Raw genomic sequence first — 15401 nt, 5'->3', positions numbered from 1 at the left:
CTCCTCACTCACAGACTTCACCAGTCCCTCTTCAGCCTCAAGCCCTGCAGCTACTCTCCATTTGCAGGACTAAGTCTGGCTCCCACAGTCCCATCTCTGCCTGGCCTGGTACTGCCAAATAACCTCATAGTTAAGAAACCAGCTCTTGGGATAGTGAAAGGGCTCATCAGGTATAAGCCTGCAGTTCAATCCCCAGAGCAGGCTCAAGAACGGAAGGAGAGAAATGACTGCACGAAGCTGTCTTCGGAGTGCAACATGCATGCTCTGGCATGCGTGTGTCCGCCCACCCCCTCGATAACAACAATTTAGAAACCTCTGCCTGCGATAGGAATGCTCTCCTGGGTCGCTCGCTTTCCCCCACAGACCATCTTAAACACCTCTCCTAGTTCTGCCTCTACCCTGCCTCCCCAGGTCTTGCTTCTTCAGGAACATAATAGCCTGGTGACACCATACACCTGACCCAGCTTAGGCCTGGGGTACAGACCAGGGTAGGTCACGTGGCAGGGGCTTAGTAAATGAGCTGGAACTGCTCATAGCATGCAAATGGTTTTGTAGGCCAGATAGTAAGCAGTTAGACCCATGTCTACTATGACGAATGTGGACGGGCAGCTGAGGTTATCACCGTCATCATCTTTTTGTTTGTTTTGTTTTTGAGGGAAGATTTCTCTATCTAGCCCAGGCTGTCCAGGAAACCACAGATCCCCCTGTCTCTGCCTCCTGAGTGGTGGGATTAAAGGTGTGTGCCACCACTGCCCAGCCATCACCATCTGTTTGGGAGAGGGTCTGGCTATGTAGCCAGACTGGCTTTGAACTCTCAGCATTTCTGCCTCAGCCTCCCAAGGGATTTCAGGCATCAGTGCATTTCTACCACTCTAGCCCTTGCTTGGGCAGGTTGACTCCTAGGAGCATCCCACGGATGGGGACAAGAGGGTTCCCACTGAAAGTTGGGGTATGAAATCTGAAGGTAACCGACATGCTCACCAGGAGACCCTTGATTCAGTGATGGGCTCTAAACCGCGAAGCACAATAGGAGGCTGTTGGAGGCCAGGGATGCCACGTGGACTGCTGTGGAATGAAAGCTGACTCCTGACAATACTAAGGGGTGCAAAACAGGCCACTGCCTGCCCTGGTCTAGGTATGCAGAAACACAGAAAACGCTGGAAGGCTATTGTGGCACGCAGAATAGCAGCCCTCCAAAGATATCCATATATGACCTGAGACCATCTCACTCCACGAACAAAGGAACTAGGGCTTCTGACCAGCTGGCTCTAGAAGCAGAAGTTTGTCCTAGACAGTGTGGAGGCCTGAGGGATGTTTGAGGACAGCCCAGGGGACAAGGGCAGAGAGCAACAGTGAGGGAAAGGCCTTGAAAGGAAGGAAGGGAACATGAGCTGGGAAAGCAGGCACAGCAAAGACGCGGATCCCATGAGCCCGCCTGCGGCCTACCAAAAAGTGGTGTCCAGCTCACACCCGCTCCCCAGCCCGTAAGGACTTCAGCAAGTCTGCCATCAAGTCAGCTGTTGGTGCTGACTGGTCCCCTTGGCCACAGAAAGCTGATCCAGACAAGGCAATGGTGGGAGAGGCATGCACAGGGCTGGGGTCCGTGCACGCCACCATGCACATATGGAAGTCAAAGGTTCTCTATTTCCTGGGGTGGAACTCGGGTCACCGGGCTGGGAGGCAAGTAACTTTACCCACTGAGTCATTAATGGCACTTGTGAGCTTATTTCCAACCTTTTGATTTAGATAGATTTTGCAGTGGAACCTCGAGATTTGAGCATCCGAGGTAAATGTTCTAGTACTAAAGAAAAGCCCAGGCCCATCCTGTGATCTTGTGTTTTTTTTTTTTTTTTTTTTTGTTTTTTGTTTTTTTTTTTAAAGACCTTAGCCTCTAGCTAAGCTGGCCTTGCATGGAGGATCCTGCTACAGTTTCCCAAATGCTGGGATGATGCACGACCATACCTATAATCCCAGGACTCAAACTCTGAGGGCAGAGGCAGGTAGATCTCTGTGAATTCAAGGCCAGCCTGGTCCACAGAGAGCTAGATCCAGGACAGCCAGAACTACACGCACGCACACACACACACACACACACACACACACACACACACACACACACCCCTGCTTAAAAAAAAACTAAAAAACATGTTCTTATGTAATTTACTTATTAATTTCTTGGTTTTTTTGAATCAGGATCTCATTACATATCTCTGGCTGCCCTGAAACTCACTAGACCAGGCTGACCTTGAACTCATGGAGATCTGCCTGCCTCTGCCTCTGTCTCCTAAGTGCTGGGATTAAAGGTATGTGCTTTCCTGCTGGGCTGTTTCTTGTATGATTAAAAAAAGGGTTGGAGGCTGAAGAGATGTCGAGAGATGGCAGAGTGGGGAGTGGGTAAACTACTTTCTGTGGCTCAGGACCTGGGTCCTGATCCCTAACAGCACAGTAGTAACCACGGTGCTACAGGGAATGAATCAGGCAGACCCCCAGCTCGCAGCGAGCTCTAGGTTCAGTGAGAGACCCTGTCTGAAAAACGTAATGTGTAGTTGGCATGGCGGTACACTTTTTTAATCCCAGTACTTGGGAGGCAGAGGTGAGTTTGAGGCCAGACTAGTCTACGTACCAAGTTGCAGGCCAGACAAGGCTACATAGTGAAACTCGGTCCCAAAAAGAAAAGAAGAGGGGATGTCTAGAGAGCGTCTCAGCACCCAAGTCAGTGGCTCAACCCCTTGTTAAGTTCCAGGGGATCTGAAGCTCTTTTCTGACCTTGGTGGGTATCCACATATACAAGATATACATTCACACGCATGCTCACACATACACACACGTACACATGCTCACACATGGACATGTACACTTACACATAAATAAAAATAAAGAGGCCCGGTGTGGTGGCACATGCCTTTAATCCTAGCACTCAGGAGGCAAGGCAGGTGAGTAGTAGGGAAGCCTGGGCTACACAGAGTCTCCGTCTGTAAAAACAAACAAAACAAAAACCAAGCAACCAAAACCAAGCAAACAAAAAATAAAAAAAGTTAACTTCTGGCTTTCACCTGCATACACAGGTGAGTACACACATGCACACACAAGAACATACCACATGCACAGAGAAAAAAGAAGAAAGAAACAAGTATGAGGTCACTAAAAAGGGCAGGGCCAGGAAGAAGCTGAGACACGGAAGGGCACATGAAGGAGTAGTTCCCCCTGAGACCTCCACCCACTTCTTGGGCAGCTACTCCTGAGACTTGTAGATGTAAAAGGCTGGGTCCCGATGTTCTGAGTGTGTGTGTGTGTGTGAGTGTGTGTGAGTGTGTGTGTGTGGGGGGGTCACCTGTCCTGCCGGGCCTTTGCCCCTGTCCTCTCCCTGTAGGTCACCTAGGGAGTAGAGATGAGCTGACTGTGCTCTACCATGCTGCTTCACCTGTGAGCTTCAGCCTCCACCAGAGAGGCCTCACAAGGGGGTGAGGGCAAGCCAGGTGGCAACTTCGACCTGCCTTTCTTAGTGCTCAAGATGTCCTGGGGGCTGGAGAGATGGTTCATCGGTTAAGAGCACTGACTGCTCTTCCAGAGGTCCTGAGTTCAATTCCCAGCAACCACATGGTGGCTCACAACCCTCTGCAATGGGATTTAATGCCTTCTTCTGGTGTGTCTGAAGACAGCTACAGTATACTTATAGCATAAAAGAATAAATAAATTAAAAAAAAATAAAGATGTCCTGACACTGGCCACCTCTCTGCTATGACATCAAGATAGAGCCCTTCTCCTATAGCTACTTCAGGGCTGCAAGTAGGCCCAGTGTTGAAGCCCCTGTTCTGAGTCCTTTAGCCCTGCAAGAGGGCCACCCACTCAGCCTGAGAGAACAGGCTGAAGAATTGCTTCCCAGTGGTCACCTCTCCAGGATCAGCTGAGTTTCCAACCACCATCTCCTGTGCCAAGGGACATGGGACTTATAAGCTTCCTCTTCTCTCTAGTGTCTGCTGTCCCGCCTTCACTGTTTCCCCGAGTCCCTCCACTTCATCTTTTAGCACCTCAGTCTCACCTGCCCTGAGCCTGTGCCAACTTATGCAGATGGAGCACTGGCAGGTTTGAGGTGCCTAGTGGGGCAGAAGAGGAGCGGAATGCAAGGCTCCAGGTCTGCCTACAGCTCAACGATCACACCAAACTTCTGGGCATCCTTGGGAGCTACTGTAGTGAGTGCCTCTAAAATTTCAGCTGAGTAAAACAGGGTTTTTCTTAAATGAAGTCTAAAGCCTGCTCTAATAGAAAAGGGAACACATACAGCTGCTCTGATCCCAGAGAACCAACCCTCCCAGAGAGGATCTCCGAAGTCCACTCAGGGACCCCAGGTTGGAAACCACCCATGACAGGACCTGACAACACTGTCCCCACTTCCACCCTCCCTTAGCTCAGGTAACCCCAGGATAGCCTCCTCACCAGTCACCCAGACTTTTGCCCCTTCAGCTACCCCCTGTCCCCACAACTCAGCAACAGCTAGACCCTGCTAATGTAGCAGCCCAGCCCCAGGACTGCCAGGGCTCCCCTGCCCTCCCAGGCCCCAGTCACCAGGGTTCCAAATCTCCCTTTGACCTCGGCCAATCTATTCTCAGTCAGCCTGCCCTAGCTCCTCAAGCTTGGGCCTTGTCCTCTTCTGATCACTGCACTCCAGGAGATCCTGGTGTGTCACTGGAGAACTCCCAACATCTGCAGGAGACAAACTCCAGCTTGTTCTTGGAGGTTCCACTGTAGGCACCAGTTAGCCTGCCACCTGCCGTCGCAATGTCCCCACCCACTCGCCACTAGGAGCTCAGTCTGTGCCCCTCCTCCCATCCCAGCATTCTCTCCTCCTCTTGGCACTGGTATGTATGGTGTAGACGATCCGATTAGTCAGAACCATGACTCTGCTGCTAAGCAAACCTACTTTGGAAAACTTAAATGCATCAGCGTCAGTTATCACCTAGACAGACCATGAATCACCTAGGCAACAAGCCTCCGGACACGCCTGTGAGAAATTATTTATGGCTAGGCTCTGGCCATGTCTGTGAGGAACTGTCTCCTGAAGTTTAACTGAGGTGGAGAGACCGCCATACAGGAGAGATGTACCAACTTCCTGCCCCTGTCCCCGGGTCCCATTCTGCATGGAGGAAGAGCAGCTGGGCACCTTCATCTCTATGTCCTGGCCATGGGTGTGATGTGGCGGCTGACTCCCGTGACCATGCCATCCTACCACGGACCCTGCCTGAACCCAAAGAAACCCTCTCTCCCTTGAGGCGCCTGTATCAGGATACTTTACCACAACACAGAAGTAAGGAAGACAGAGACGTCATGGCTGACGTCCCACCTCTGTAAAGCAAAGCATTTCTATTGTGTGTGGCCTTGGTTTTGCTTATGGCTACTGCACCCAGACAGCAGGAAGCCTACACAGCAGCGCTGGTCCACCGCACGGGGAGGCTCACACCATGGAAACTGCTCCACGTCCCATCCTGAGACTCAGTTACTGCCTTCCACGTTGTCTGGAAGTGACGGGAACATGCTAGGAACGCAGATGGAGCCTCTCGCTGTATCATGTCTACAATTACTTCTGTACAGAATACACAAAGGTGAACTATTCTAACTAGAATGTTCTCGGTCTCGACAGAAAGCTGTTGTTCAGTTCCACAAAGATTTGCTTACAACGTTGATCTTGAAAAGCTACTCATTAGTATAAAAATATCAACCAATACACGTCTGAGAACTGCCCGTAACTGTTAATCAGCTGTGGCCACAAGAGTATGGAGAAATCATTAAAGCCGTCCGAGGAAATCCATTTCTGTATGGAATTCACAATAAAAGGATTGTAGACTTTATTTGTACATTATATAGTAAACAACCTTTTATAAGTTATAATAAATATGAGCACACACACACATTTTTTTTTTTTCTGGTGAGCTAGTTATCCAGTTGTGAGAATCAAAATCTTCCCCAGACACAGACAAATGTCCCCAGGGGACTAAGTCATTTCCCAGGGGCAGACAAGGTTGCCCTAGAGGGAGAAAGTCACCCTCCCTCATTGAGAACTGCTGTCTCAGGCAAACTCCTAAGGGCAAACTGGAGGCTCCCAAGTCCTGTGGACATCCTTGGTGGGCAGGGAAAGCCTCTCCCTGTATTAGGAGTGACTCCCAGGACCACTGGGTCCCCACTTCCCCACAGTGATGCAAGGAAGAGGTCCAAGTGCAGACCAGTCACACGGGGACTCACACACAGGCTCTGCAGTCAGCTGGACCCATTCTTAAATCCCACCTCTGACACCTGCAGGCTGGGCAACCTCGGGCAGGTCACATACCCTCTCAGAGCTCAGTGGCCTTGTCTGTAAAATGGGCACAGTGATCATGCCCACCAGCTGTGGGGAGATTAAACAACATGATGTGTAGCAACCGCCGGGCACGAGTCTCACACACAGAGGGTTTCCCAAACACAGGTGATCTCTGACAACACAGCAACCAAAAACCTGCCCCTGGCCCACAGAGCAGTTCTTCAACCCTACCTGTGAGATGTAGCCTGGAGGGATATGGCTGTCCTCCTGGAGTCTGGGTGCATTCTGAGGAGCTTCCCCTCGGAGACGCCAAGCCTCCAGCTGGGCACGAAGAGACTGGACCTAGGACACAGGAAGCCCAGATCAGTGGGTGTCCTAAAATGGGGAAGGGGGCTGGTTGGAGGAGCCCACAGCTCCATACATTACAAGCCCAGGTTCCCTGGGTTGTATAGTAACAGCTCTGGTTTGGAGAAGGGCAGCAGTCCTGAGAGGTACCAACAAAGGACTCTGTGTCTGTGTCCAAGATGGCTAGGTCAGTGACCCGGGTGAGCTTTGGCCCAGAGATGAAAAGACAAGATTGGGAAGAGCACACTGTAGTCGCAGTATCTATCAGCCCATGAAGGGAATGGGGTGACATCCCTGTGCTCACTTCCCCTGGATGAATGCTGTAGTGGGATCTAGCAGATCAGAAGCCAAGGAGGGCAAAGGGGCACCTAACCCGGCTCAGGGTGTCACAGTATCCAGCAAATGGCCTGTTCGTCACCTCTCCTCATGCCTCCTCCCTGTGGTTAAGGGCAGAAAAAGCCATACAAAACAAAGGCAATGTGCAAATCAGGCAAAGAGGCAGTGCCCTCTGAGGAGCCTGAGGTGCCAGTTGGCAAGTCAGAAAGGGGTGAGCTCCTCATCACCACAGGGCTGCAGGGCCAATGTCAGGCCATGCCCACTGACCCAGTCAGCAGCTGGGGAGAGAACCCTACCTCCTTCTCCAGGGCCTCATGGCTGTCACTTGTAGGTCCCCGACGCTCACTGTGGCCTTGGTTGAGCAAGGCAGTGAGCGGCACTCGCTTGTTCTCCCGCAGGGGCAGCTTTTCCAGTTCCTGCCACTTCTTCTCAATCTCCTCACTGAGCCTGCTCTGCTGGTCATCAGTCAGTGGGGCACCCAGGCCCCTTCGAGACCCATCACCACTGGGCGTCTCTGGGGTCCTGCTGTCCGTGGACTCGAACCACTTGCGTCTTTCCTCAGAGCGTTGTGCCAGGTCCCGCTCCAGATCCTCCTGTTTGCTTGGGCGTTCAGGAGTGGAGCGGGACAGAGTACGCACGCGCTGTGGGGAGCTTGGCGTTAATGGAGAGAGTTCCACATAGTCCAGTGACTGCCGTGATCCATCCACCTTTCGAGGACCACCCCGGCCGATAACTTCAGAGCCCGTCCGCTGCTCCCCTATCTTCAGGGAGCTCTTCTGAGTGCCGTAGCCATGCAGTGTGTTTTCCTTATTGCATTCTGAGAGCCTAGGAATCAGCAGAGCCTCGTCAGGGGATCTCTGTCCACTCAAGTCTCATACAAGCACTTGCAGAGGGGTTACTCATAAGTCAGGCCCCTGGGCAGGGGCTGGACATGGACCCCAGTGAGCAAGCAGTCCAGCCTAGAGATTGAGAACTCACGCCTCATTATTATCAGACCCTGGGAAGACCTTAGCAGATCATCTGCCAGGCTGGTCCCTCTTTTTTTTTTTTTTTTTTTTTTTTTTTTGGTTCTTTTCTTTTTGGAGCTGGGGACCGAACCCAGGGCCTTGCGCTTCCTAGGTAAGCGCTCTACCACTGAGCTAAATCCCCAGCCCCCAGGCTGGTCCCTCTTGAAGTTCTGGTCACTGTATGAGGAACACAGGACAGCAGTGTCTCATATGGCATGGATGTGGGGGCTCAGTGTGCAAAACAGGAGATCCCATCCTTTGTGCATGTGTTACGGAAGTCATAAAACAACAGTAACAGCAACAAATACACAAATAGTGAAGCGATGGCTCAGCAGTTAAGAGCGCTAGCTACTCTCGTGGAAGATTTGGGTTTGGCTCCCAGCACTTGCACGGCCATTTATGACTCGGGGGATCTTATGCCCTCTTCTGGCCTCCATGGGCACCGTACACACATGGTGCACAGACAGACATATATACAGGCAACATACACATACACACAAATACACACACACAAAAGAAACCTTAAAAATGCGTAAGGCCAGGCCCTGGGTTCAGGGGCTCAGTGTAGGCCCTGCTGACGAGGGGACACACTGAAACCTGAGTGAGCAGTGTGTATGTTGTTGAGATGTCGAGTAAGTGACAGCAGCAGCTTGGCTGTGTTCACTGTCATTCAGCTCTACCTATGTTTCCCAGCATCCCCTGAAGCAATGTGATCACGTGACCACATTACTAGGGGGCGGGTAGAAGCAACTCCCTCTAAAGGGCCTTCTCTCTGCAGTTCAGCTGTGCCTTCTGACCTGAGGACCAAGCTGCTGTGCTGAACACCAGTCCTGTACCGCACACTTCTGGGCCAGTCTTGCAGAGCACTCTAGCCTACACCAGAACGGCCCAACAGTGCAATTCTGCAGAATTCACCAACGGCCCTGGGCACATGCCTACACAGCTCGAACATGACAAGTGAGGAGCCTGAGGTGTAGATGGAAAGGCCTTTGCCCTCTGGCTGAATAATCAGGGTCTAGTCAGGCTTGGGGACTCATGCTTGCATCCCCCTTAACCGAGGCAACTAGAGGCAGCTGTGTGACGAGGCCGAGCTAGCAGAAGAGCCTCTCAAGCCTTCTCTCTAAGTCACTAGGACCCCATCCAGCTGTTAGAATATAGGAGGACGGAATAATGAGACAGCAGGTAAAATCCTCATTCTCAGAGGATCTCTGGATGGCCAAGGACGTGTGTTCTCTTTCCACAGTTTGTTACTAGATTAACTGAGCCCCAGAAGGTACAGTCACAGGGCCTTCAGGTGAGTGCACAGAACCCCACTCAGGGACACAACATCTTCATCCCCCACCGGGGTCCCAGTCCAGCCCAATACATACTTGGTGACATCTGGGGCTGAAGTTGGACGCACAGTCTTCCTGAGAGCCTCAATCCAGTTCCGCCGGATGCCCGAGGTCATGGCCGACAAGGTATATACAGCATCCTTGGTCTGTAAGGACACCTTACGTGTAACTCGACACATGGCCAGCCCTGGGTTCTCTCCCCTTGGGGAGGTAGCCCTTCCTTCCCAGGAGGGTGTATGGGGTTGAGTGAGTGGAGGGTATGACAGACACCCTCTGCCTGTCTGTGGAAAGTGCCTCCCTAGGTATGTTAAGTATGGGCATCAGAACTGCTGACTGGCAGAGGGTAGTCTGAGAGTAAATGAGCAAGTGAGTCAGGTCACTGCCTGCCCAGGGCCTCGGGTTACACCCTCCGCCTCCCAGATCTACATGCAGCCTCACATGGATCTGGAAGCCATAGTTGCGCTGGACTGCATATTCTGTGACGTCCGTGCAGGATCGCAGGTCGATCTCCCCATCCAGCTCATCGGCCTAAAGCAAGAAAATCCACGATGGGTTCCCACTGCTCGAACACCAACCACAGCTGCCAGCCCTCCCAGGGGCCCGCCCACCCAGGCACCTCACCTCCTCAGCCGTGGAGTCTCTGTAATATTTGAGGCTTGAATCTGTCAGCACAAACCAATGCTTTTTCCACTGTGAAAGAGGAGACAGTGAGGAAAGGTTCTGGGAAGCCTGTGTGTGCTTGTCCATCCTTTAACCTTGTTCCTACAGCTGAGGGGTGTGAAGGGCAGATCAGATCTGAAGCCAAGCAGACAGAGGCTATGAAATGGACTGCCCCTCCTCAGTAACTAGGCCTTCTGTGCTCCAGCGTGCAGCCTTTCTCTGCTCGCTGGCACCCCCACACTACTGTTTTTGTAGTTTTTTGAGACATAGTTGCATGTAGCTTGGGCTGGCTTTCAGCTTGTGATGGAACAAGGATGACCAGGTACAGGTATGTCAATGCACATAGAGCATGTGGATGGGTATATGTGCATGTGTATCAGAGCATGTGGATGGTATATGTATGTCAGTGCACACGTGTGTCAGAGCATGTTGGTGGGTACATGTATGTAAGTGCACATGTATGTCATGTGGAAGGGTACATGTCAGCAGTGTGCATATGGGTCAGAGGACAACTCTGTGGAGACTGTTCTTGTTCCGTCACCTTTACTCTTCCCAGATTCCAGGAATTAACTCAGGTCACCAAGTTTGCCATGGTAAGTGCTTTAGCGGCTAAACTGTCTTGCTGCCTCAACCCTGAACTTTTCTGATCGTCTGGCCTTCACCCTTCTGGGCACTAGAATTACAGGTATGTGCCATCATGCCTGGATTATGTGATGCTGGGGGTCGAGGCCACTGTTTGCCTGGGAGGCAACCATTCTATTAACTGAAGTATTCGCAGCCCATTCCAGACCTCTCAGGACGCCAAAGCTCAGCATAGCACGTGCCTTCCTCCAGTGCAGATGAGGGAAGGGACAGGGCTTTGTGAGGTTAAATGCCTACAGGGGCAGTGACTAAGTGGGGTCAGACCTCTGCAAGTCTTTCTCCACAGGCCCGTTGGACTGATACAGGGTCAAGGACAAAGGCCTCTCAGAAGGACTAGAAAGAGGTCTGAGGCAGGCCACTGAGTGCCGCCTCCTGGTCTGTGCTGTGGGGTGTGGGGAGGTTCTAGTGTGAGAATACACTGGTTAACCCCTCACATTTGTGATTCTGCAGTTTGAGTCTCTGCAGTGCCTCCCTCAGGCTGGGGAGCCACACGGGCGGCTGAGCCTGGCATCCCCTGTGTATCTCAGACCCCATCTGGCCACTTTACTGGGATTCCAGCTGAGATCAGCCCTCTTCCAAGATCAGTGTCTTCCAGTGAAACCTCCTGGGGCTCCCCCAATAGCACCAACCCTGTCTAGGCTGTTTCCTATTTTTATTCCTCAGGGACATGATATGGTTTCTAGCATTTGAGGGTGATGTTTTCTACTTCTTCCCAGGCATCTCCCCTGAGAAACAGGCTTTAGCACCAAACACCCAGAGTGTGAGTGCTGCCTTGCCATGTGCAAGGGTCACCTCTCCCCAACCTTCAGTGTTCTGACTGTATACTGGGGTTGGCAAGAAGTCCCCCGATGTTGGGTCGTGTTGGAGGTTATCTGTCCCCCATGTGTCTCTCACGGCATGTAGCACAGGAGCCTGAGGACAGTTCAAAGACACCAGCCACTTAGAACAATCTTGCTCCTGGAGTGGACTAAGGTACCACTTGGGAACTCAACTGTCTCTGCAAAGTGAGGTGGGTTCTATGAAAAATGGTTTCTTAGAGGTCTAGGCCTACTCTGTCACTAATTGCAACAGAAGCTGGTGGAGCTCTGAGGGCCCAAGGTACCAGGTTCTAGGCCTGGGCTGCCCAGGGTATCACTCAGCCAGAAAGAGCTCATTCTTGTGGACCTGACTCCCATCTGTGCATGAGGGGCTGGGCTGGCTGCCCTCCCAAGGCCCTTCCAGTTTGGACATTCCAAAACCCAATGTTAGAGCATGAATAACGGCCAGTTCTGGGTGGGGCCTATAATCCTTCTGCCCTCCGGGGACTTTGGGTAGGGAGGCCAGAGAGGGGTCACTGGCAGGGCGCCAGGCCTTGTGTGAGCCTGGAGAGCAGCCACTAAGGGATGGCGAGCAGGCAGGAGGGACAGAAGGCTGCTGGCTGCGGGGACTAAAGCGCGTGGGCAGGAAACACAATGCGATTCCCCTTGGCTCTGAGCCCTGCCCGGCATGCAGGCCACATGCAGATCTGAGCCACAGGCGCATGCAGGCAGAGTAGGCAGAGAGCCAGTGCAGCTCCCAGCCGTCGGCCTGCCTGGCAGCTGAAAGAGCAGGGCTAGTGGACAGCACGGCCCCAGCTATTTCCACGGACAGCCACAGCAGACTAGAAAGATGGACGGTGAAGAACTGAGCTTATCAACCCAGACAACAGGGGCTTCTGGCTCCTCAACGCAGTGACCTCCGTGACTCTGTTCTCCATCACACCCATGTCACAGATCTGGTGACGGAGGCTGTGGTTCCACCGACAGGTCTGGCCTGTGTTCCGTGCCCTACTCTGTACTGTCTGGAAGTTGGTACAATTCAGGCTTCACAGAAAAGACCCTCAGATTCCTAGCCAGTGTTGTCCTGAGGAAGGAGAGCCAAGACACTGCTGGTGAGAGCTAAAGATGGGATCTGGAGCGTGCAGGGTACAGAAGCTCTACCCTGTGACTTACACACTAGGACTATGAGGAAGCCTAAAGCTAGCAACCGGTCCCTCCTGAGTACTCACTAGGACCAGAGATTTGACTCCATTAGGGTTGTCACTGGCCCTCACAATGAACCTCTTTGCCCAGCCCAAGAGCCGTTCCACAGAAGCCCTGCATCAGCCCAGCCAACCTCTCCCATCCAGCTTCCTACCTCTCCAGGCTCATCCAAGATCGACATCCATCCCTTCTTGAAGTTGAGCAGATCGGGCTGTGTGTGGATCAGAAGGCAAACGGTCAGACTTAGTAAGAAAGCCAACTGTGCTGCTACAAGGAAACGTGACAGTCATCTTGCCCTAGTCCTGTGACACTGAGGTCCTGGGAGACCAATGGAGAGAGCAAAGAACCCAGAGAACTTAACTTCCCCTCCTAAACCAAGCAGAACCAAGCAGACTCCCAGCCACTGAGATAGCCTTGGACCTTTCCCCAGCATCTCCTGAGAGCCAAGAGGTGGAGCTGAGTGGCTAACACCCATCCCAGATGTCCAAGCTCCCTGGCCCCACCCAAGATGGGGGGCCAACAAAAGGAACTTTGCCTATAAAGAGAGCCCTGGGGAATCCAGAGGGTAGCCCCGAGAAACAGCCTAGCCAATGTCCGAGTCCTCTTCGATAAGATCTAGGTGGGCCATGCAGAGCACAACCTAATGCTTTATCCGAGCCGCTACTCCTGCCCTTCCCTCATCTCCTAGACACCCTGAAAGGTTGAGCCAGGCCCAGACTGAGGTCAGATACTCTAGGGCCTCTTTCCCCTATGTCTCCTTAGACAGGCCATAGCACCTCAATCCTGGCAAGCCCTACCTGGCAGGTCCTACCCAGGGTGGCATAGCCCTGAAGTCTGGGAGCCCCCAGCTGCAGCTTGTTCCACAGGCACAGGGAGGCTGTGAGCTGGATGTCTCTGCCTGGGTCTACATGTGGGTGCGCATCCTGGCATTTCCCTGACCTGCTCATCTGGAATGTATCATCCACCAGACCCTCTCTGACCACTGGGGCCCTCTCCTATCTAGGTCCCCTGTCCTTCAGTAGCCTCAGCTTCTGCCCACTGGCAGGGAGAACAACAGGGCAGACCAAACAGGCTGGCGGGGAGGAGGTGGCCACCTGTTGCCATGGCTCTGAGCCCACCTATCAGAATGTGCATCAAGTGAGCCTCACCAGGCCAAGGTGTCTGGTTGCACGAAGATAGTCTTTGGGACCGTGTAGCAGGGTGGCAGTGGCAGCTGGGAACCAGAGCCACCTGACCCTGCCATCTCTGTGGGCCTGTTCTCTTCTAGAGAACCCCATTTTCCTCAGGTAGCGTAAGTGTGCTGAGAGAACCCCCATCAAGCAGCCTAAACACCTAGAGCCATCCACGGCTACAGCTGGGGCTCCCTCATCCTGTATACCTGTCTGAGGGAGGAGGTGGGCTGTGCTCCAAGCCCGGAAACCCTGGGGCTGTGTTCATCCTGTTTGCTTTCTCTTCTGTCAGAGCGTCTCCCATCTGTGACAAGGCAACCCAGGATGATTCCCAGCTAAGACTGAAGACGGTGATCACCCATATCTGGTGGGCTGAAAAAACCTTCCCTTCAACATAGACTCTAACACCTGACCACAGCCTCAGGACCTGGAGGAGAGGCCTAACACAACAGGTCTCAGGAGAGGCTGTGTAGGAATATTTTTATCTCCTTCGCATACATTCCTGTGCTTTGGGGCAGAGCCCCTGATTCCAAGCAGCCAAAAGCTGGTATGATGGGGCTAATCCAGAGGAGAAGGCCACCAGGCACAATGACAGACAGGGACCCAGAATGCTGCTTTCCAAGTGTGCGCCATAGCAGCGACCAGTTCCCTTCGTCACAAGTGTGGCCCCATCCAGGCTCTGTTTCATGTGTGGCAAATGACCATGGGTTCTGCCCCTGCCCCAGTCAGAGAGCCAGGTGACTCAAGCCCAGTAACAACGAAGGCATGTCAAGTCTGGTGTGACGCAGCGTAGCAACTTCAGGGAGAGAAGACCAGCAAAGTGAGTGTTTAATCCTTCTGGGAGGGGAACCTATGGGCAGGGTGGAGAGATCTGACAAGAACTAGGGAGGTGGTTCAGTCAGTGAAGCGTGTGCCACATGAGCCCAAGGACCAGAGTTTGGACCCCTAGCACCCATATAAAAAGCTGGATTGGACGGTACGCGCCTATAATCCTACCCAGGCAATGTAGACACAGGATCCCTTTGGTTTGCTGAGTCAGCCTAAACTGGAAAGTACAGATGCAGTAAGAGATTCTATCTTAAAAAATACAGTACAGGGGTTGGGGATTTAGCTCAGTGGTAGAGCGCTTGCCTAGCAAGTGCAAGGCCCTGGGTTCGGTCCCCAGCCCTGAAAAAAAGAAAAAAGAAAAAGAAAGAAAAAGAAAAAAAGAAAAAGAAAAAAAATACAGTACAGATGCAGTAAGAGATTCTGTCTTAAAAAAATACAGTGAAGAGAGAGGCGTTCCCAAAGCCAACCTCTAGCTTCCTCCAGAAGTGTGCATCCACAGACGGACAGACACAGACACAGCTACACACACACACACACACACACACACACACACACACACACACACACAACTGAAAAAACCTGGACAAGGTGCATTCAGAGGGCCACAGCTTCCCCAACTCCTCAGGCCCAGAGGCCCATTCTCCACCAGCAAGACTAGCATGAGGAACACCCTCCTTCCCCAACCAGTACCACAGGTCATTCCTGCCTGTCATTCAGCCCGAGCTGCTGACCCTTCTAAGCGCGGACAGCTAAGGGGACCCTTTTACTGGGGTCATTAAATGCCTTAATCT

The 15401-nt window shown here is 52.5% G+C and overlaps 1 protein-coding gene across 4 annotated transcripts in view; it reads right to left on the bottom strand.

Annotated features, from left to right (window-relative positions):
- Window positions 1–15401, bottom strand: part of Triobp (TRIO and F-actin binding protein) — a 63360-nt gene that overhangs the window by 13158 nt on the left and 34801 nt on the right. For 3 of the 4 annotated variants that reach the window (NM_001409036.1, XM_087558213.1, NM_001395663.1), the window contains 6 exon segments: window positions 6521–6631; window positions 7267–7795; window positions 9348–9457; window positions 9750–9839; window positions 9933–10001; window positions 12768–12824. In NM_001409036.1, coding sequence (NP_001395965.1) covers window positions 6521–6631; window positions 7267–7795; window positions 9348–9457; window positions 9750–9839; window positions 9933–10001; window positions 12768–12824 — 966 coding nt within the window. 4 annotated transcript variants of the gene reach the window in all.

Source organism: Rattus norvegicus, chromosome 7, assembly GCF_021556685.1.
Source record: "Rattus norvegicus strain SHRSP/BbbUtx chromosome 7, alternate assembly SHRSP_T2T, whole genome shotgun sequence".
NCBI classification, from domain to species: domain Eukaryota; kingdom Metazoa; phylum Chordata; class Mammalia; order Rodentia; family Muridae; genus Rattus; species Rattus norvegicus.
The sequence above is the reverse complement of the archived record's forward strand: the minus strand, read 5'-3'. Positions and strand labels throughout refer to the sequence as shown.